Below are 24,126 nucleotides of genomic sequence, written 5' to 3' on the forward strand. Positions count from 1 at the left end.
TGAAATTTTGAATGAGTCTTAAATTCTGTGCTCTACAGGATCTTATGCAACACTTAGCCTTCTGCACCACAAACAAATATTAGAATAAAGATGCAGTCCTACTGAAATGAACGGCAGAGTACCCAACAGAAGGTAGGTAAAGGCTGCATGCGGAAGGCCGGGGCTCAGTCCATGTGCAGATCTGTTAATCACTTTAAGTACTTTGAATGCAGGATCAAGAGCAGATTGCTCGTTATCTGGATACTTGTGAAGCAAAGCTGTGCAAGCTGATGACGGAAGGTAAAACTAAAATTGTAAATTAGATTTTGGCAAACCGCTATGATACAAGGTCTCATTTTGGAGCAAGTTTTTGAAATCCTTTCCCAAAAGCTTAGTTCTGTCCTCAAGGCAGTATGCCAGTGTACTGCCAGTAGGATTTAATAATTAAAAAAAAAAGGAATACCTGGCAAGCTCAGTCCCTTGTCCCCTTTGCAATAAGGCTTTTTTGACTTGTTAGGCAAACTGCAGACTTACTAGCTAGCTTCTGGCTCTCTGACAGCTCTCAGACAGTGCAGCAGCATGCAGCAATATTAAGGCTATCATTTTATCTAATATCCATTATTTCCCATCACCACCATGTGAGCTGAAATGTATCTTGGGAAGTTTTGCTTATTCATGGGAGGGGAAAATGGGATTTGTGCAATCATAGTAAGTTTAGTGAAGCCATCTTTTATGCAAGAACATTTTTGTTTGATCTGTGGATACTCTTCTCCTTCAAATAAGGACTATTCAAAAACTATAGGTCTATGGCTAATATATGCTATTACTGTAGTACCTTCTAAATAAGAAACCTGAAGATTTCAAAATGTATTGTGTTTCTTCAGCGTACAGTGGGAGTTTTTAGTCATTTTTCAGATAAAAGAAAGTATAAAAAGTAGTAATTGGCCCATGCAAGAGACAAAGATGCATATCGCATTCTTCTGAATTAGTCTCAGCTTAAAAAAATAAACCCACATTTGCACTAATTTCATAGTCTTCTAGTAGTTGAAAGTGTTTGGGCTGGTAATAGATCTAGAAGGCAGTCAAAGGGATTTGGACAAAGCAAAGATTATACTTCAATTGTGGGGAGATGAGTACAAAAAAATACTGTAAACTGAAATTGGCTGTTCCAGTTGTGCAATTCCAGGGGCTGTGTGTCAGGGAAGAAATTAAAGTGTAGTATTGATATATTTCAGTGTTCATGGACCTTCTGGCTAGGAGTAGAAGTTCTCAGAAAGTGCCTTCAGAGCCGTCCTATCTTGATAACTTTATTCTGTGGTCTGAAAAACAAACCCTTATAAAACATACGGGGTTGAGTGAGGAGATTCTTTGTTCAAGACAGGGTTTTCTGTAACAGATTGGCTCAGTTTTGGACATGTTCTGCCATGGGTGGGTGGGAGAGTCTGGATCCTGTGATATTAATCAGACTTCTTTCCTCTCTGGCACACCTTCAGCTTCAGTAAGCCTTTAGCAGACTTCTGAAACTTGTGTAAAGCAACTTTTTTGATAAATTTGGAATTGTTTGGAAATGGAAATATTATGTTTCCTTCAACTTTTGCACTTGAGATTTCTGCTATATTGCTGGCAGGGAGAAGTTTAATGGTCCTATAGCACCTCCTCATACGAGTCTGGATTGCTTGTAAATCCTACTGTGAAAAGACTTGCAGCTTTTAGAACTGCAAACTCTGCTCATGTTTTGCATTTAAGGGTCTCAGATTGAAAAAGCATTGGTTTCCATAAAGGTTTTACTCTGTTCTTTTCTTTCTGTAAAGCTCTTGCACCTGGGATGTGATGGACTCTGTATCTGATGAATCTCCTTACAGTACTTGAATTATCTAAATGGAGGAAGTGGATGGGCTGATGCCTATCCACTATCTGACAAAATTTTGCCACTTTGTGTTTTGGTAAGTGAAGCCACAGTAAGCTGTTATGTTTGCAGGATGGAGGAAGAAATGAAATGTGTCCGATATTTTCACCCGCAATGAGTGCTCAGTTGCAGCAGTGGTCTTTCACACTCCGGCTATGGCAGGGTAAGCATTAGTTCCTCTCTTCGTAGCTGCCTGTTGACTTTACTGCTGTTGAAAACAGTGATTTTTTGCAGTAACAGGTGAGCAAATGCCTATGGGAAAACAAATGTGGTACTAGGCTGTTTCATCTGTAGGTGGTTGAGTTGCTCTGGAGAGATCTGCAAAAACACTCAGCTGCAGCAAAAATGTGTGGTGTTATTCTGGGAAAGAAAAGATAAGCTAGATAGTGTCATACCATGTGAGTTTGAGTTCCTTTGCCATTTTTCATCCTTTGAGGTCTTAAGTAGTGGTCTTCTCACTTATTTTCAATCTAACAAAATAAGAATAGATACGGTGAAGCATTGGGACTAAAGGAGAAATCTAGTTGAGAGTTCAGATAAGAATATGGGAGACTTAGTAGGAAACTTGATCAAGTCTGTGCAGATAGTTGGATGACCACTTAATGATTTAAATATTAGAATGAAATGTTTCTACACCAAGTGAAATAACAAACATCACATTTATCCTATTTATAGCCTTTCCACTTGTCACTGTCACCCACCCATCGCTGTTGTTGCCATCTAGGTCTTGGACTGTGTAACCAGCTCGTGTGGCTCTGAGCAGACAGAGTACAATACAAACTGAGTAGGGGCTCTTGGGAATGGGTGTGAGTGTGATGTGCCGGCAGGCTGGAGTTTTTCTTCATGTCTTGATATGACTGCTTTCCTCATTCCTGGAGTCCTGGATGGCAAAGCATTCAACTCACAGCAGTGCTAATGTTGGTGCAGACTGAAACAGAACTACTGAAGTGTACTGACAGTTACAGGTATTCAGATATTTCCACTACCTTTGAGTTTTTCAGGCCTTCTCAACTCTACATCATCAAGTTGCTGTGTCTGGCTGGTAGCTGGCAGTCAGGGCCTCACCTGGGACCTCCACCGCTGCCTCTGTCTCAAGGTCTGGGAGCTCCCTTTAAGATCAGGCTAACTTGAAGTACCATCATAATCAGATTTTCTTACACTTGTGGCAAACAAGCTTCTGGTACTTTCTTCAGATTGTTCTCCCGACCTGTTCCATAGCACCACTGTCCACCCTAGCATGCTAGAAACACTGTTAATGATAGGCATCTCTGTGAAGACTTGATAAAACTTCAAATATAACAATAGAACACATGAGTTAATGTTGCGTTTTTGCTAGCTGGTAGCCCTGTTGTTTCATGGTCTGCCTAGAACTGTAGTATTTAAGGAAAAGAATGGCAGGTATTCTGGCACTAAAATACTGGATGTATTGTCTCAGTTGGGGAGAGGTTGTATGGAAGTTACATGTGAAGCCAGCAATCATCCATCAATTCAGAGAGACATCCTGGTTTACCACAGACAACAAATCCAGCTTTTTTACCCTACGGTAGGGATCCTTGTCTTCCTGCCTGCTGCTTTCTGTATTTCTTCGTGTATGCTCTCAGTACTCAATGCTTCTCTTAGTTCTTTTTTATTTCTCCCTTCACTTAATAATTGTAACCACTTCCATCAGGCTTAATGTTCATTAGCTAATAGATTTCTGTTCCTGTGTGCCAGGCTTACTGAGTAGCATCATGCAAAGGTAAATGACTCGGCGTGAACTGTAAGCTGGACCATACAGGAGACTGTCTTGGATTTTTTTGCAGTTTCTGTTGTGTTTCTTAATACACATACACTCTGGACTGGGAAAGGGAGCATGGTGTTGCAGATATAGCTGTTGTCATGAAATATAGGCACAATGGGCAGTTTGGTGGTTAACTATTGTGGTGGTATTGCAAGGTAATCCTGCTTTCCTTGGTATTCTGTCATTATCAGTCTAATAATTCACTATAAAAAGTTTTTTAGTTTCTTGGTGTGCTGTGCGCTAAATAAATTGGGAATACAACAGCACAGTAGTTGAAGAAGCTGAAGCCAGTACAGCCAGGAAACTTTCATATACCTGGCTATTCATACTATTGTGTGCAGTAGACAGCAGCCCCTTTCCTCTACCTTCATATGTAAAAATGGGCTATTTTTGCTGTGGGTGGTCACACTGTAGTAGTTCCTCCCTGAATGTTGTTCTGCTTCTGAAGTGATGAGTCAGCTTTTAGCACAAGCAAAGCAAAGGAGTTCAACACTACACTACACAGAGAAAGCTAATCCTTTCTCTAGGCTGAGAAACCAGAAAAAGGCAACTATATGACTGTATTTTGCTGCCTTGTCACTTAATTTTGACAGTGAGTTGAAATGAGGAGCCACTTCCTACTATTCTTTGATGTTATTAGCAACTGTGTCAGCATGGGCTGAAGTGTTCGTTTTTCTCTGCTTTCTCTTAGCCACTACTTTGGCCTGGCGGAGATTAAGAATGCTATCCTAACTATCCAAAAGTGTAGCTGAAAACTAAAATAACCCTCCTAAATGAAACAGGCAAAAAATCTGACAGTGTTACTGCCTTCCAGGGAAAGTTTGTGTTTGAGAGATTATAATAACAAGTTTTTGGCTCTGCTGGTGTAATACAGAACAGAGGGTTAAAACAGCAGCTGTTAATTTTGTTGCAAAATATATTTTTCTTGATTTATATTGTGAAAACTTTCTGTGAAAGTACTTTACCTCTTTAAATTATCTTTTCATGCATACTGAAGGTAGTATAGTGCTGGATAGAAAATAGGAGGTATATTACTGAGGCTTTATGAAGTGACCAACTTAAAACCTAAGTAAAGCTTTATCATGTTTGTTTTAGTGATCAGACTGAAAGATTCAGTGCAGATGGTTTACCTGTTTGTAGGGTAGAGGAGTGTGTTTGGGAGAAGAGTAGATGGGTTTGAGAAGGAGAAAATTAAAGGAAAGGGATGGAAATGTGTATATTCTGGCAGAAGGAAAGAGATCCAGACCAATTAATGTTTCTAGCATAATTGAAAAGAGTTAAAAACAAGTTGTATTAGAAATAAATTGGATTAAGCAGAATGAAAAATATATCAACACTGCAGTTATTTGCATTGGAACATGATAATAAAGTTGAGAATATTCCCAAAATAAAATTTGTTCAGCAGTTTTAAACTTCTTAGTGCAATGGCTAAGAAGCAGGAGTGATACTGATGTATTAGATGTGGTTTACCCAGCCCTCTTAGAGTTTATGTGAATACAAGTAGATCAAAGGATATACAGCTTTATAGCCCTATCTTTACCTTGTCGTGGTATATTTATATATCTGATCTCACATCTTTCTGGTAGATGCATGAATAATGAAAATACAGCTGTTCAGTATCTGCAAACGAGGTCCTTCTTGCAGTAGGGCTTTGTGTGTTGGACAGATGTTCACTGATGATTTCAATTGATTTAGTGATCATTAAGGTGAGTGGTGCAAGATGCAATGAATTGTCACCTCCAGCTGCCTTTGTGGGCCAATGGACAGTTTTATTTAAGACTGATTTCACAGTGGTACCAGTTGGACTTACATTAGCTGTCCTACAAATAGAACAATATATTTCTGAAAACTTCATTTAAAAAAATTTCAGAACACAGAGATAATCTTGCAACTATGAGTAAATTGGTTTTTACCAGATGGCTCTCAAACATCAGGTGTGTCGGGGAATGTCTTTGAATTTACTTATTTAAACCAGACCACAGAGATTAATGTGGTCTGAGTTTGGGCACTTAGCACAAATGTGCCTCTAGTCAAGAGAGGCTTCTGTGGAGAGTAACTCAGAGCATGTGGATTAGACTTATGCTTGAAATCTCCTTCTGGAGAGGCTTTGTCTTTTCTGACTACGTTCAGAGCCTAGGAAGACTGCCTTCTGAGATGCTGTGAGTTTGTTTCATCCAAGCCAGCTTTCACTGTAATGATCCATAAGAATGGAGGATGGGGAAGGGGAAGAAATTCACCTTTGAACATGTGAAGCTGTGGTAGGTATGCATATACTTTGTGCATGCAAGACAGAATTTAATCTCTGTAGAAATGTTTATCGTCACCTGCCTCCAAGGCATCCCATGTGTAATTTTATCTTATAGTTTATTATGGAATTGAAACCTGGCTAGTATTTAATCTGTTAAATTTTTTTAACTCCAGTCTGTATTCTGTTGGACTTCATTTGATCTTCTGTTCTGTCTGCTTGGAACTAAGGAGTGGTTTTGGGTACTAGTACAGGATGTTTGCAGTAACAAAATCGTAAAGCTGCAGGTTTCAGTGTTTTCACTGCAGAGATTTTTTTCCTTCTGAAGGGCATAATATAGCCCTAGATACATATAGTCCCAATCCTAAACATGCTAGTGCAAGTTCATGAGTTACTAGTGAAAGTTCAATGTTGTAACATGAAGCTCCACCTTTGGAACCATCCTGAAATGTCTCATTAGACCAACAGCAGCCTTAATTATGTGCTTTTATTAAATAATACTGCACTGTCTAGTGCCCCACAGAGCAGGCATCTCTGTAATGACTTGTGATGACAAGACAGAACTGAAGATCCAGTAGTAGCAGCTGCATGAAGGCTGAAGGATATGATGATATCTTGGAAATCTTAATCGAGTTGCTTTTTGTCTTGCTTTGAATACTAAGGCAGATGTTTTTGTCTTTCTAGTAAAGCATAATAATGTGGAAAGGGGTCGAGCAGGAGGAAGAGCTGACTTTGTCAGATACCGTTGTGTCAGTCATACTTCAGTGTGTCTGTTTCTGTGAGGTCTATTTTCAGTACAAATCTTTGTTTAAACAGCAAAATCATCTTGAGTTGGACCTGGCTCTAGAAAAAAACCCTCATTCTTCTTGATGTCACTGGTATACAACTGTGACTCATGAAATTGAGAATCATCCTCTTTGGGATCTGTTATCACTGGAATCTGTGACCTCTAAAGACTTGATTACTTTTAGTAAGACTAATGTTGGATTCTGTCAAAAGCCTGATAGCTATTAATTACACACACAGAATGATACTTAAACTGGTGAGGGTCAGCTGGCTTCACCTGACCTCAAGAAGTTGATTTCCACCACTTTCAACTGCTAGAAAAGCTGCTAGCTCAAATCACAAACAAGGATAAGAGGATTTTGGGGTACATCAATTCTTTCTGCCTTGCTTACTAAGAAACCATATTTAAATGGTACCAGCATTGGCTGAGTTAACTCACAATCACTCTTTGTGCAAGTTGAGACTGGAATGAGAAACTCCAGGTGTATCAGGGAAGTCTTTAATGCTATTTCTGTTTCGGCATTTGGTGTTGCCTACTAACTGAGGAGTATTAGACCTGATGAAAGATCTGGTTAATGGCCAGCATTCAGTATCTGCAAAATGTACTGAAGATGCTCTTTGTAAACTTTATCAGTCTGCTTTCACTCTGGCCTCTTAACTATTGCTTCAGTAGTCAAAACAACTAAATCAAACTGTATCTTAAGCAACTGGACTTGTTCTTGTAGAAATTATACTCTTCCACGTTACTGTGATTCTGAAAAGGTAAATGCCAGGACTTGATGACTGAGGATGATTCTCTGATAATATGGATCTTGATTGCTGAGTTCACTCATGGCAACAAAAACAAATTAAAGAAAGGCTGCTTAGTAGCTGGGATGGTCCTACAGGCCTGGGTGCTGCAGTTAGTACTGTGAGCCTGATGGTTATTGTCCATGAAGTATCAGTCCTAAGTGTACAGGATCCTAAATCTTTGGCAAGTAGGCTACCAGTCACCACCTATAGCTCTAAACTACTCAGAGATGACTGCAAATGCTGTAAAGTTAGTGATGAAAGCAAGCTATGCAGTCCTGCCTTTCCTTTTCACGACTGCAATTTGTTTTGTCCTGAGCAGAAGCCAAAGCATTGCCTAGATGCAAACCTGTGTTAAAAAGCATCAAAAATATAATGATGACAAGTTTTCTCATCTCTAGCAATACACAGTTGCTCGATTCCTTGCTGTAACGTCGGACAGTATAACTAAGGACTGCACCAGACTGAGTCTTGTCAAATGACTTTTGAATTCTGACTTACCCTGTTCTGCTAGTTAGTCGGTCTCATCATCAAACCAGTAAATGTTGGCTTATTGCTTTTGGTTGCCTAACCCACCCCTTTGTTTATTATGGTGCTGCCTACTTTCTCTGTATTTCAGGAAACTGTCTCACAAGAGTGTGATATGAAAATGTTCTTGATAATTCTTGTAAGGCACCAAAGATGTTCTCAAAGAATATGGAGGAATATGGACACTTTAATTTCAAATTAAAAAGACTGGTCTTCACCATAACCTGGATAAGAGGAGGCCCAGTGTTTAATTTCTACCTTTATAGCTCTGTAAGCTCAGACCTAACATGTCTCTATTGACTGTTGTCTTTCAGCACTTGCAGTCTGCCTGGTTCTCAAGAAATTAAGCAGTTGAATCATTACCAGTAATTATTCTTGAGAGTCCTCGTGGTAATAAATTTCTTAATAAATTTTTAGTTGTTGAAATTACACATCTAAATCGTATGTACCTGTATCTGGATGACTGACTGAGGCAGGGAAGGTCTTGTTAGGAGATACAAAGGCCTATTTGGATCATATTCCTTTCTTGTTGTCTCAGCTGGGATACCTTGAGATATGGAAGAGCTGTCTTGCTGGGAAGAATTTGTCTGAGCTGTAATTAATTTCTCATTGTCAAATGCAGTCTTCCAGAGGACAAGTTGCAAGTCTTTCAGGAATATATGAAAATGTATGTGAGCATTTCTGGATTATATCTTCTGTAAGCACAGATGTTCATTATATACCCTTCACTTAAAGTTGCTAACAATTTTTAATGGTAATTTAAGGCACCATGCTTTGCTTTGTACTTGTAGAATGCAAAGAACATGGTATTGGTGATTTGCTATATTAAGTTGTTTGGCTGAGCAGCTGGATCTCAAAGCTGTCTGAATGTACTTGTAATACCTACTTCGCTTCACCGCTCCCTTTTGCACACTGCCAGTTGGTTCCTACCCATGCTACTTAAGATTAGCTTTTAGCCTGTGTGACAGAGGAAGAAGATGGTTTTGAGTTGTTCCGGGCAGTAGTCCATAGCATACTTTAATCTACAACTTGGCTGGCTCTGCGCATGTACCCAGGAAGAGATTTCTTGCATGGGCCATGCTGGAACGGGAAACGGTGATCCACCACAAACAAGCTGACACATACTCTGCGTGCTCCTGCTGATTTGGCTCTTTCTTCCCTGGTTGCCTGAGACAATTAGGCCCAGTGTCTTTGCTGCCAAACAATTTCTCTTTCTAAGCCTGGGAATAGGAAATATTTTAAATTTTCTGCCTTTTTTTACAAAGAATGAGAAGATTGACTGTCTTGGTAGATAAGCTGTATTTTTGGTGTAGGTGCTCTATGTTTGTGTCTGAATTATATTTTTTTCTTTTTTTTTGTTAGGCTGATCATCTTGCCACTGTTAGCTCTGTCCTGAGTGGTGAAAATTACTCAAAAATGGAAAGATATGTTAACTCTGTAAGTGTAGGAAGTATGATGCTTATTTGTGTTTTGTGTTGTAGTAGATGAATACAAGTGCAGAAGGAGCAGTACTTGCAGAAGAGAACTTGACCTAATAGTATTAAACAAGAGGCAATAACTGGTTGTAGATAAAGCTCACAAGTAAATGAGACCATATTGATTAGCATGGGTAAAATGCATTTGCAGTGTCCTAGCAACCTGACTTCTGTTCTCCCTAAGAGATTTTTAAGGAGAAAACTGAAAGGAATTCATATTTCACCTATTTATAAGATTATTCATTGAAATCCAAGCAAGCACAAGAGGGACAGTCAAGGTTTTTGGTTTGAAAATCTGACAGATGGGTTAGGGAGACTCCTGGCTGTTACAGGTGAGCTTGTTGATACTGACCGAGGTAAGGAGAACTGAAACATGCTGGAGAGAGATATGATTCTTAAAATTAATTTTTACAATTCTGGGTTGTAGGATTATTATCCCAAGCATTTATTACAAGGAAATGGGAGGGGAGGCAAAGATGTAACTAAGGAATTAAGGACTTGCAATAAATTCAGTTCTTTCATTGTCCTTTTCTGTGGTCTTTTGTCATGGTAATTTATCTTACTTAGCCTACATCTGACAGAAGAACAAGTTCATGGATACAAAAGATCTGTGTAAGTACTAATTATTTTGTTAGAACCTAATATAAATCAAGGTTAATATATTTAGTATATTTAAATAACCTCTTGCCAGGAAGGTATGTGCAACCCAACTGTGATATCTGGCTCTCTGTCCTGATGTTGAGCTCACTGAGATAGAATATGACCTACCTTGTGAATAACAAATTCGTTTGTTGCTTGCTGTGCTTATGGAGGGAAGCAAAAAAAAAAAACAAAAACAAACAACAACAACAAAAAAAAAAACCAAACAAAAAAAAACAAAAACCCAAACCCACGCTTTCTCATTTCAGAATTTTACTTTACCTTTACAACTTCTCTGTATATTACTGCATTTAAACTTAAAATTAGATTTTATTTTTCTGCCAGTTCTTTAGGCAGAGTGGGTACATGCTAGAAGAAGAAACTTAGTACATATGTTCTAGAAAGCTTTTCACTCTTGCAGTCAATGAGTGACGTGTTAGCAATTTCTCTTAGCAGTTCTTCATCTGCTAGAAAGAAGGAAAAAAGGTAGCCTTACCAGGGTACACAAAGGAAGCCTCTTCTGTACCTTTGTTTCTTGTGGTGGTTCTGTTCTACACTGAAGTGTGGCTCTAAAAATACATATGCTTCTGCCCAAATGAAGAGAATAGTAAATCTAGACCCTAAAATCCTTCCTCTGCAATTAGGAAAATGGAGCATTCAGTAATGTTAGAAAGAAATTTTGCAAAAGAAGCAAGAACCAAGAGCTTAAACTTAAGTCTAGTTTATTTACAACTTGAGTTGGCCCACAAAAATCTTCAATGAAATAGTATTTTGTGAATTCTGAAGCCTTGTAGAAAGTGTAGCTGATTATTTTTTTTGTCTCTCTTCAGGGAACAGTTTGGTTTTAACTTCAATAAAAGTAAATGCAGTATTTTAACATTTATATGTGTATTTCTTACGGTGCAGAAGGGTTCAAATAACACTTTTGGGTTTTATTTCATGGGAAATCCCATTTTGAGTATTGGAGGGAGGCATGGGAATAAATGTAAAGGCTCTTTTTACTTGTTTTCCCAAAAGAACTGTGTTAGCCTGAGGCTGATACTTGAGTCTTTTCATGGACTGCTAACAATGGTCCGGAGGATGATTTTTTTATACATATTGTAATTTTTGCAGTACTTTTTGCCTTTTATAGGTTTTGCTATTAGTTTTGTTTTTTGTGTTTGTTTTTTTTTTTTTCATTCATATACATACGTAGAAAGGGGGAAAAAAACCCCTCTTGTTTTCTGAGGACCTGTAATGACATGAAAAACAGTAGCTGAATAATGATGGTGTATTAGTGACTTGATGCCTTTTGCTGCGAAGTCATTGGACTAATTGTGATACAGATATTTTTTTCTTTGTGGCCCTTTACAAAGTGGTTGAAAATCATTTCACAGGCTTATGGCTACGTTAGTTATGGAAATTTAGTGGCCTGTATATTACACTGCTTGATGTTACATTGCTGATGCAACTTGTGTGGTCACATTAAGATAAAGGGATAATGAGGTGCTGCTAAATCAGAACATGGATACTTCTGGCCTTTGGTTTACACTCATTTCACAATGGTGTGGCAGTACAGCTTTATGGGTAGAGAATAATATGTGCCTTTATACCAAAATGATCTTGAGTTCTGCCTCAAGGACTTTTTAAAAGTTCTTGGGTATAGACTCCTTTGCCACTGAAACATGATAAAAACTTTGGCAGCTTAACTAAAACCAACAGTTTCATAATGATGGGGGAAGGAACCTATAACATGGTGGTGTATGTGAAGTCTTGAATTGGACATGTTATTACTGATCATCAATTTTTTTTTAATTGTGACTTAAAAAAAAAAACAAAACTCCATACATTGAGCTTCCATTCCTAATACATGTACATGAAGGGTATACCCAGCCTGTGTGTATCTGGATTTAAAAAAAAAAAAAAAAAAATCCTCGAAGCATTTCAGGAAAAAGATGCTATTACTGGCTTGCTGAGAGAAGATTAATTAGGAATTTTTTCCCCTTATCTGGATTTCTAGAAGTTACAGTGGTTCACTTCCTTTTAGCAAACAATTATTATAGAGAATGACACTAGGCACTATATTAAGTAATTAAGTTATTATCTGTTTGTTCTCTAGGGCTTGGTACTTTGGTTAAAATTGAAGTCATTTACTAGACAGCTGTTCACTTGTCAGATGAAGGGATCAGCCTGAAATAACTTTTAATGGAGTGTGCTGTGTTTGAATAACTAAAGTCAGAGAGAACCTTGAAATATGAGAGATCTCCAGGAGTATTTTTTTTTCATAAATACTAGCTTTACTCTGCATACCTTTTATTCCCTCCCCCTCCCTTTTCTCCAGTACTGATACTCGAAAAGGTGGAAAATGGAGATCTGAGCAACAAGATATTGAAGATCACGGATTTCGGCTTGGCCAGGGAATGGCATAAAACTACCAAAATGAGCGCAGCTGGGACATATGCCTGGATGGCTCCTGAGGTCATCCGCTCCTCCATGTTCTCCAAAGGCAGCGATGTGTGGAGGTATTGATTTGGCATTGAGTGATTGGGATACTAAAGAGTAACTAGACCTGCCAGGAAACCTCTTATGTTTAAAAATGAGTAACGGTGAACCAAACATTAAAATTCAGGTCTTAAGGAAACTTTATCCACTAGCTTTCCATCTCTCAGGCACTCAGACTACTTTGTATTAATGGTAAACTTTTTTTTTTATTGTAGGAAGTGGTGGACCAGCTCCTGCATGCCTCTAAATTTTTGTCGTTCTGTAAATTTACATTCAGATTATCCTAGGATTCATAGTCCCAATTCCCTCTGCTTTATCTGAAACAAATTTTTGTGCTTATTTGGCTATTGCCTAACATAGTCAAAGGCCATAAAACAGTCTGTGAAGTACTTAAAATTGCTACTTTTTTACCAACAGTGAGATCACTTTGTGTTTTGGTGGTAATCTGTCACTGATGGATATGTACACAAGCACACTGTACCTAGTGGAATTCCCCATGCAGTTTCAGCTTGAATACAATGTTTTCCACTTTCATAATAATGTTATGAATTCTTTCTACCCTTCTAGTCTTTCACATAAACTAGTAATTCTGTTATGTAGATCCATCTGAATATGTAACCCATAAGTAGTAATTTGCATGTATATATTGTCTTTTCCATTCATGCACTGGGATTTCTGAGAGTAGGAGCTACTTAGGTGGGGATGAGTGTAAGGGTCAGCCCATAGACTTCCAGAAATCGAGTTGTAATATGACTGTTTAGTGAATTGGTAAATCCAGAATTCAGTAAATAGCTCTAGGACAGTGACTTTTCTGGATATTGTGTGACATAGAGTTAGTACCGAACATCTGAAAACAGATGAAGTAGATGGAATTTTGTTTTTCCTGTGAGGAAAGAGTTACTGAAATGTCAGGTTGACTTTGTCTTTAGTACAGTAAGATTCTGTTGCTGGCCAGTAACATTCCCACAGAAGCATGTGCATGTTGTGAAATCAGTTAGGAATCCCAGCTGGCAGATTTGTCTGGCTCTTATGGCAGAGATTTGGTGTGGGGATTTTAATTTTCCTTATCCAGTTTTGCTGAATAGATAATGTATTGCTTTGTGATAAGTCTGTGAACTTGTATTTTGCACACTAATACTGTGGATAAAATTCTGACTCTGTAATTAAATGTGGTAGCTTCTGTAGTTAATCTGAGATGAAATGAGCAAGACCCAGGCTTTTATTCTGAGTGACGTCTGGCAGAAATGAAAACCTCAAGGCTGTGCACCTTTTCTGTGCCCATGATGACAGTATGGCTTGTATGCAGGTTGTCAAGCTCAAACCTCAATTTGCTCTTCTCTGAAACAGTGCCATGAATGGCCTTTAAGAGTAACCTGGGGGAAGCAATTTCTCTGTGATTGTAACTTTATCCTGTGAACAGGTCCATAGATGTTCTGTACCAGTATGACCTCATTTAAACAAATATAAAACTTAATAGCTCAGTTGGTGATTTTCGTGAAGGTTGCTCAGGTGCCTCAATACCTGTGCAAAAATACCAGTTTGGTCATTGACTTAAGGACTGTGAATCACTTCAGGACTTAAGGATTGTAAATAAATTACTTGATAGTTTTTCAGAATACTGTATTTCTATTTTTAAGATACCTTCAACACTTTCTCTTTTTATAGTTAACAGTCTTTCCTCAAAAGCAGATTTGGTTCCTTTCAGTGCTCTTCCTTAAACAGAAGGTCGTCACCATTAAGAGAGCTGTTATACTGTCTGAATAAGCCTTCTCTCTCTGGTGGTCAAAACCTTGAGTCATAGTTAAGATAGTTCACAAGAAGCTGAAAAGAACATGGTGTTTGAGTGATGTATGCAGGGGACAAGGATTTGCCAATGTGGTCATACTCATGTGTCAATGATTGTAAACACTGAATTTTACAAAAGCAGTCATGGCTGGGTAATAAATCCTGTCCCCACCCAAGGATGCAACTTCAAATTCTTAACAGGATGAACTTTTTTATCCTGTCAGACTTGCTCCTCCTCTTGTCCACTTCAACCTCTTGGTTAATCCCTGGAGTTGAGGGAGTTTTTTGCCTGACAACTGTCCAGTTAGTCTGTGCAGCATCAACAAAATTGGCTGTCTCTGTTTCAAACACTCACAAACCCTTTTATTTCAACACTTACTCTTTAAAATTTATTGGATTAATACTGCTGGCTGAATTGTTGCCCAGCCTTTTAACAAGAGTCTTGTTCTGCTTGTGTTCTCACTGCACAAACAGGTAAAGAAGATGCTGAAGAAGATGCCTGCCAGGACTGAAATTTCCTGACTCAGTTTTACCTCATCATAAGTAACTGCTTCATGCAGTTCCTTTCAAAACATCTATCAACGTCCATTTAAAAAAATTCAATTTTTTTTTTTTCGTTGTGCCACTCTAAAGGAGGGTTGACAAAGAACTTAGAAGGGTGAGGAATGCTCCCACACACTGGTGTCTATCACCAGAGTCTGGGCCACTGTGAAGCTTGTTGGTAATAACAGTACTTAGCACATCTTGCTAGTGAAAATTTGTTGCTATGAATTTTGCTGTCCTGCATCCACAACTTTTAGATACGCAGTATCAACCTTGTGCTTAAATTGCACAGAGGACAAAGAAGCTATGGTTTTATTTAAATATGTCCATTCTTGATCTATTTATGTGTTTGAGAGGAGAGTTGGGTATTTGCTTTGGATTTACAGGGGTGAAGTTGAAGAACAGATATTGTAGCTTATGCAGTTCTGTACAGCAAGCTAATGTTAATAGGCATATAATTCACATTTTCCTATAATTTTAACTGCTTAAGTGTATTTCTTGTTTGCTGCACACTTCATTTTTGACTTCGCTGCTTAAAAGACAATCATATTGTCAATAAGATTGGGATTGGTATATGGAATATAAAGCCAGCATACAACCTTTATTTGAGTTCCCTGTGTTCCTCAATTTAGATGCTTTTAAGATGTATCTACAATGAGACCAGTGAAATAAATGAAAATTAAATTCCTGATTAGGAATGGAATACCAGGACTACCTAAACCCATCAGATTAGCAGATCAGGATGTTTCAGGCATTCAGTGGTGGGTGTAGGAACTTCAGTCATTAGAATATTTAATTTGAATCAAGTGTTGGCAAGCAGTTCCATACACAAATGACTGCTTGCAGACTTCTGTAGTCATCTGTGTGTAATGAAGCACTGGCAAGACTTCAGTACCTGGCAGATAAGTGTTGACTAGCATTATTGGTAGAAGCTCATGTGGGAGAAGTGTGTGCAACTGACTGCTGTGAAATAAGTGGGAAATGTCATCTCTGGAACTACCAGTCTGATAACATCCAAAAAGCTAACTGTGAATAGCCATTAAAATGTAATGAAGGTTTTTTTCCTTAACAAAAGTAATATTTTAGTTTCTGTTGCTGGGATCTCCTTGTTGGGCTGATAGTTCCAGTAACAGTGAGAAGAAATACTGTGTTTTTTGGTTGTGGTTTTTTTTTTTTTTCCCCCCCCTAAGTTCACAGACTTACAAGAGTGGTGTCAAAATCACATGTGAAATCCTGCAGACCTCCAGCCTCCCTGAAAATCTAGTGTGTGGGATTGAACCTGATGTTAAATGGTGTAAGGGATTACTGAATCACTGGGAGATGATGAATTATTAATACAAGTGTCAGTTGACTTAGACCCAGGGTCTGTATCACATGGTTCATTTTGTAATTAAAGTCCAAAAATTACTACTGGATGCTGGAAAAATAAATGAGCTTGAACAGTTTTTCTTTCTCCCTGTTGAGAATGAGGAGGGGCCCTTGATTCTTTCTTCTGATGCCTTTTTTGTATAAATCTTGAGAGTTAATGGACAACGCTCTGTTCAGCATCATTCTTACTGTCTAATCACTTGGGATGGTGGTTGTTCAGATGCCACAAAGCAGTGTTTCCCTAGTTCTGTGGAAGCAGTATTCTCAGCAATGAGCTGTAAGTACATGAGGAAGAGGTGGCATTCATTTTTGTCAGAATCAAAGCCATCTTTCCTGCAATATATACTTCTAATGTCACGTTAGGAGAAACACCAATCTGTCTGTTCCTTTGTATTTTAGAAATTATTCTGTAGAAGAAATGCTTTGAGCACATCAGTAGTGCTTTCCTAACCATTCCATTAAGAGAAATACCTAATACATGCTTTATCCAGTACTAGTGGTAGAGTAATAACAACTTGGTGTTTTTTTTCTAACTTTTGATACCAAGACTCGCATCCAAACTGAAGAGTAACATGAACAATCAATCCGATTCAGACAGGCCAAATATATATTCAGTCCAGTATTAATTTTATTTGAGTGTCTTATGAACCCTAGGAGTCCAAAAAGAAAACGGGAAATCCTTAAACTCATGTTTGTTTTTTCAAATGTAGCTCTTGAGACAGTAAGAAATTGAGAACCTTGATGGAAAGAAATAATCAATTATAATTATCACTATATCAACAGTCTGGATTACATAGGAAAAACACATTAGGTGAAAAAATATGATACTTTGCTTAATAAAGTAAGCTAGCTCTGTTAGCAGCAAAGGTGGTGGAACCTCTAGTGACTGAAATTGCATATCTGAATAGGAAAAGTAGTATTAAGGCTGTCCAACTAAGGTGTCAACAGTTACAATGAATGTTAAAGACTTGGTGGGGTCAGAGGGAGTTTGCAAGAGCACAGGTTGTAATAACGAAAATTTTGATTACTCCCAGATGGATAGAGCAATTTTTGCTTTGAAACAAGAAGAGATTAATCTTTTAGCCTTAAAAATTACTGTTTCATGGAGCAGCTATTCTGGGAGCTTTTAGGAGGAGAAGCAGATTTCCATTTGGTCTTCAGGTGTTCTTAGGAGGCCTTCAAAGTTGTACGATATGACCATGGTCAAAATATATGTATACTTGGGTTCAGTATCTTTGCAAGAGTAATGAAGAAAAATTAGTCCATTACAGTAGTGTTTAATCTCAAGGAGGTTAATGATAACATTGGGGAATTTAGTGTAAAAACAGCAAAAGGGGAAATGCGCAACACGGATATCTTTTAAGGACACTATGTTGCAGCTCAGTGAATGCATAGGAGTGAATGAAAAAGTGGATGTTGAAGAAACTGCTGGAAGAAATCCTTCAAAAATTTGAACCTGTATCCAAATGAGGAAAATTAGGCATGAGTTTAAGTGCTGGGAAGTTGAATGTAAAGCAATCAAGAGGATTAAAAGAGTTTTGAGGAGAATCTTTTGAAAAGCATAAAAACAAATAAATTGCTTTCAGATGCAGCACAGGCGAGAACCCTGCAGGAGAATACATGGCCCAGAGGTGACCAAGATGTAAGAGTGCAAAGAAAAGGCTATTGCAGGAAAAGCTTAGTGACTTGCGTGTGCTAGAACGGGGCAGAGAGGGGCTGAAAATTCTCTTTAAGGGAGCCGAGCTGGTGGACAGCTCATACTGAAGAGGTGTTAAAACTGACTGGTAAGGTGAACAGTTACAAATTTCTGGGATTTACAGTGACACCCAAAATTTCTACAGGAGCATGAGAGAGCCAACTGAGTTAATAGCTGTGCTATGTAACCTGTTGCTTAAAGCTGCCTTAATACCCAAGACATGGAAGGCAGCAAACATGATGGCAGGTCTTAAAAGAGCTTCCTAAGGATCAGCAAGTCTGATTTTCAGTTCTACTAAGTGGTAGAATGAGCACTAAAGAGCAGCAACTGGTGGACATATGAGTATATCTGGGGAAGTGTCAGCTTTTGTAGAAGGAAATAATACCTTGTGAAAAAATGAAAATTCTTGAAGGAGTTACTGAGTATGTGGACAAATGGTAAGATTGTTTATACCATATTTGGATTTATAAAAGCTTTCAAAAAATCTTATGTCAAAAGCATTTAAAAAAAGTAAATTGATATGGAAAAAGAGGGCAAGTCTGTTTCCTATCACTTAGTCAATTCTTAATTTTTAAAGGAATAAATTGCTTTTCTTGGTGGGGAGTGACTTGAAAAAAGCAATAAATGGTTAGGTAACATTTGTTGATGATACCAAGTTATTCAGGATAAGAAAAATTAATCTACTGCAGAGAGCTGAGGAAAAGTTTTACTATACTGAACGATAAAAAAGATGGAATGGTAATAAATACAAAGTAGTACCCATGGGAGAATTTCACATGTACAATGATGGGCTCTAAATTTTATTGTTATGAATCAGTTAAAAGGTATTGGAGTTACTGTGGGTCATCTAGCTCATTTTGTAAGGAGTCAGAAAGGCAAGTGGCAAATTAAAATTTAATAAGAAAGAAATAAAGAAGAAAAGAGGAAATACTGTGCCTCTCCATATCTTTAAAGCTATGTGATTTTGGTCATTCCAACATAAAAGTTTAACTTGAATGACATGGTGCAGAAGCTGACAAGGTTAATGAAAAATATGAAATAGCTTCCGTTCAAGAGAGTAACTAGATTAGGGTTTAGCTAGTTTAGGATTTTGGGGACTGAAAAGATGATTTAGGCAGGGTATAGTGGGAGCCTACAAAATGATGAATGGCATGGAAGGAGCTAGTAGGGAATATATGTTCACTCTTCCTTGTATTGAAAGAACTACAGGGAAGCAAATGAAATTACCAAGTGACAAGCTCAAAACAAACACATGGAAATATTTTTTGGCAATGCACCATTAAATTTGTGGAGTTTGCTACCACAGAACATAGTGGACGGTAAATGGGTTCAGAAGACATCAAAAACAGATCAGCGGAAGAAAAAACTGTTAGCTCACTAAGTATGAAGAAGCTGTCTCTTATTCAGGTTTCCTAGAAGTAGAGCAGATATTCTGAGGAAATGTTTTTTGTCGTAAACCTGGGGGAGAACAGTCCTGAAACTATAACTTCAAAGTTAATATTTCATATAACATTTTAAGAACAATTTAATTCTGAAAAAGTATTTTTCACTTATTTTTAAATATCACAACCCACCAAACAACCCTCCATCGCATTTTTGAGAGTTTCACTGGGTTCTGGTTTGAAACTTGCTAAATCAGTTTGAAGGTTAATGTTAATGTTTCTTGGATTGTTTGCAGATTCCAGAGAGAAAATTATTTTTGCCTAAAAGGTGAAAATGGCATCTTATTTCAGTTTTATTAACAGAAGCAGGTAAAATATGGCACTTCACCAGCTTGGCAGCCATGATGAGCTTGTCCAAAAAACTGCAGTTTCTTCAGTGTACCAGACTCACCCTGACAGGTTCAGGTAGTTTCTTCTTGCTTAACAAAGAATGCGTTAAACAACTATCCTCTTTTCTGTTTTCTTCCTGGTAGTTACGGTGTGCTGCTTTGGGAACTGCTAACAGGAGAAGTACCATTCCGAGGAATTGATGGTCTTGCAGTAGCATATGGTGTTGCCATGAATAAACTTGCCCTTCCAATCCCTTCCACGTGTCCAGAGCCTTTTGCCAAACTCATGGAAGGTAAGTCAGCTGTGGTGTGTGAGTATGGTTTGTGCTGTTTCTAGAGTGCTGTTGAGCATTGATGCCTTGTGTTGGTTTTGGTACCTAAGAGCACAGATTTCTCAAATGGCTTTATTCAGTGGTGCAAGTCATTATGGGAGCTAGGCTTGGCTGTTAGTTTGCTATGACAGTTATTCTATTATAAGAATAGTATGCGAAAGAAATTTCTCTGCCATTTTTTATCAACTGGCCTTACAGGAAAATGAGGGCTATTTTTGTCACAATCTAGCTTGTTTTCTAGGAGTGAAGACTCACCAACACCAAAAACTTCACATATTTTGGTCTAGCTTGAAGTCTTCAACTTGTTTTGAAATTCATAGCTTGAATGTCTTGCTAGGCAGCGTCAGATTGATTTGGAATGAAACTTTATCCTACTAACATTTCAGGGAGAGGCTTTAAATGTGGCTTCAGCATTTGAAAACAACTCAAATTTTCAGTCAGAATGATGTGATTTTCTGCTTTGTGTGTGTTCATGCCCAAGGTGGGCTATATATAGGTAGGTGAAAGAAATACAGGAGTTCGTCATCAGAGCTGCTGTAGTTATTAAAAAGGATTCTGTGAGGTAGCTTTTGGGGTGTACCTATGTGACCTGCTCTGAATGGTTATTGCAGTTGTTTATTTATCTTCTGAACTTCAGTTATTCTTTCTTCCCTTCTTCCTTCCCTTCCTCCCACAGTATCACTTTCTGTGCTTTTTTCAGTGCCCCTCTTCCCCAGGATTTTCAAGTGTTTATATGTAATAAACATTTTTATACCTACCTAGCAGAAAGAAAAACTGAGGTGAAGAGAAAACAAACATGTTTTATAGTCTTAGTGAGCAAAGAATTGAGTCTGAACATAGAACTGATACTCTCTGGCCTCTGGGGGTGTTTTTAGCTCCAAGAAAGGAGTTTGATTAATGCAAGAAAATTTGTGATGGATTTTCCTGCTTTTAGAATACTTCTGCATTTCCCTGGTCTTTTCTGTAGGTTATGAGCTTCAGTTAAGTTAAAGTAGAAAATTTCATTTACTGTTGTGTGAAAAAAGTGTATTCTACTGGATAGTAAACAACAGAATTGCAGGTATAGTAGCTTGGAAGCAATGTAAAGCAAGAAACTTAATCTGAAAGAGTTACTGGAACTACCAGCTCAGAGTTGTGCCAAGGAGGTTTATTTTGTCATGATTCCCTAAAGCAAGGACCCTGGACTTTTTTATAAAGTGATGTGTCTGCTGCTGGGGTTAAAGCAGAATGCCCTCTGTTGGGAAAGTCAGATAGAGGCATATGGCCTGTGCTTGAACTCAGCAGCACAGGGGTGAGCACCCACATGGCTTTGGAATGCTTGGCTTCACCATGTGCAGGGCGAAGAAGGGAGCAAGGAAACAATTACTTTCTGCCCCTTCACCAAAACTGTTTTCCATCAAACAGGCTGTTTTCCATCTCGGATGAACTCTTATTCCCCTAATGCTGCTTGTACCTTTGAATTACTGCCCCGGTGGTCTTCACTGAGACAACAAAGCTGAACTTTCCCTCTTCACAGAAAAGATTTGTATGTTACAACTGTCCTCATTAGTGCAAATAATGGCAGATCTAGGCCTGGGAAAATAAAAGCCACGGGGCACCTGCATAGTTATCCTGTTCATTCATTCACGCATTTGGCTGGCAGCAGCGTTTTGTTTTACTTTGGGTCATGTTTACTTTGCCATGCTTAAAACCTGGGGTAAAGAGGCAGGGATTATGGCCCTGACAGTCCAGCTGTATCACCCATTGCTACTAATTGGTCAGCAGCAGGGAACCTCCAGAGCACTCTTTAACATCCTCAGTTCTCTATTTTGATAAGCAATTTGAAATCCATGAACGCAAATGTGTTCCGGTTTATGCTTCCTGGAACCTGAGCAGATGCTTAAATACCATCACGTTGATACCAGCAGCTTTGAAACCAAAGCTCCCAGATGCAGAATCTCAGCAACACTAAAATCAAAGACAAGACCTGCAAAACCAAGCTTCAGCAGTTGCACAGGTTTTTTGTGAAGTGTTATTTATTTTTAATTAAAGTTCCTCCTTGGTGTATTTCAATCCACAAAACTGATGAATTGTCTTTTAGGACATCACCAGCATTTTTTAGGAATGTTTCCTTTTTTCCAACTGTAAGGACTAGGAAACTTTAGAACGTTTTTGTAACTCTTGCCTCGTGCTGCAGTAACATGTGTCTTGAATCCAGTGACCATTTAGAACAGTAATAGTATGAGCATAATCAGAAAGATCTGTGTGTTAGTTTCTTCCATTCATGCACAAAAGCTGTGTTCCCTAGAAATACACTTGAATGCTAGGTTTTTCTGTTTGGGTCTTCTCACATTTTGGCATGTGGGAATTTAGCAGTTCTAAAGAGGATTGTTGGACAATAAACTGCATAAGTGGCAGTACAAAACAATATAGAATGAGAAAGCGATGTTTTCCGCAGGAGTAGAAATAAGGATGAAGTGAAAAGGAGGACTGAATGAGTAAGAATTTCCTATTCAGAAATGTTGTTAAATCAAACATTTTGACTCAGTGGATTTTTAAAAACATGTTCTTAATGATTTTGTAGCTTGAGATGTTACTTCATACCATTTTCTATTTCTGTTTCTCTTTTTCAATGTTCAATTCCCATCACTGTAAAAGCAGTACCTTTTGTACTCTTGCTAGTTGAGTTGCCTCGTCTGGTAAGATGGGTACCTTAAATTCTGCATTTTTAGAGGGCTGCAGTTGCGTAAGTCATTGCATTAGATTGTAAACGAAAAAAATTGTGTATCTGTGGTTTCCCTTAAAAGCAAAAGGAAGAAGCCTGATCAAACAATTTTCTCTCAATTAATAAAATGGAACCCTTAAAAATAAGAAAACTCTAAATGCGCTATTTGATGTAATAATTTACTTGAATCTCCTATCCCTCAAGTTATGCCCAGTCTGCTTTGCATGAGACATTTTCAGTTCTGTGGAAGAGATTCATAATGACTCAGCTTAGTATTGGAGTTTGGCATTAAAAAGAACTCTGATAGCTATCTTTCTGCAGTACGGCTGTTAACTCTGCAGTATAAGTGTGGTAACAGAACTGTTTGCAAGAGACTTGCATAGTATCTCCATGCTGTGAGGACATACGACTTAAAGCAAAATATTTAGTGAAATTAGTTATGATTTTTAAATATATGCTTGAAAATGTAACTTTCTATAAAGTAAGTAAACTCCTATTTTACTTGTCGTGTTATTGCAATAGAACCTAGAGACCAGGTAGTTCAAGATCTTAAGTGATGTTGGATATTGCATAAGCGTGAAAGTGTTAATTCCATACTTGACTTATGATCAGACAACAGTCAAAAGCAAGTGAGAAATGGGAACGGTGGTGTAAGTGTGCATGCCACTCTTAGCCACTGGGGATCAGTGAAGTACTACTCATCCTCTCAAACCTCCATACTAAGAGATGCTTAACGGTTGCTTGTCTTTGTCCTATTGTAGATTGTTGGAACCCTGACCCGCACTCACGACCTTCCTTTACCAGTATCCTAGACCATCTCACCGCCATAGAAGAGTCTGGTTTCTTTGAAATGCCCAAAGATTCCTTCCACTCCCTGCAAGAAGACTGGAAACAAGAGATCCAAGAGATGTTCGATCAGCTCAGAGCCAAAGAAAAGGTAAATAGAGAAAAACACTCCATGCCTATGCTCTCTGGATTATAATTTTCCCATTTCATAATTCAAACAGGGATCATTGTTTAGTGCATCCCAGAGTTAATTTTGAATGTACTTTACTGAATCTTGTAGTAAGTCCTGAATCAGGTTATGATGCACAGAAGGGAAGAATCAAGAGTAAAATAAGTATCTGCATTCTGAGCTGCTACTCTTTCTGATATTGTAATGATCTTCCATTGTACGCTGTGCAAACTGCTATAATGAGTTGTCTTCATTGTTTAATGCATCTGATGACTATTTCACTATTAGCATCTTTATTGAGAAGCCCAATGATAAATGTTAACAGTAAAAGTAGGAGGGGTAGTTTCAGCATATGTGCTCTAGC

General features: G+C 38.1%; 1 protein-coding gene across 3 annotated transcripts in view; it reads left to right on the forward strand.

Annotated features, from left to right (window-relative positions):
• The window catches only part of MAP3K9 (mitogen-activated protein kinase kinase kinase 9), a 63,220-nt gene that overhangs the window by 16,175 nt on the left and 22,919 nt on the right, over window positions 1-24,126 (forward strand). For 2 of the 3 annotated variants that reach the window (XM_042790824.1, XM_042790825.1), the window contains exons 3-5: window positions 12,448-12,628; window positions 19,916-20,064; window positions 23,569-23,744. In XM_042790824.1, the coding sequence (XP_042646758.1) occupies window positions 12,448-12,628; window positions 19,916-20,064; window positions 23,569-23,744 (506 nt within the window). Of the gene's footprint in view, window positions 1-5,834; window positions 5,924-12,447; window positions 12,629-19,915; window positions 20,065-23,568; window positions 23,745-24,126 lie in introns of those variants that run through there. The other variant, XM_032984708.2, reaches the window with a different exon arrangement.

The sequence above is a fragment of the Tyto alba genome, unplaced genomic scaffold, assembly GCF_018691265.1.
Source record: "Tyto alba isolate M040663 unplaced genomic scaffold, T.alba_DEE_v4.0 Super-Scaffold_18, whole genome shotgun sequence".
NCBI lineage: Eukaryota > Metazoa > Chordata > Aves > Strigiformes > Tytonidae > Tyto > Tyto alba.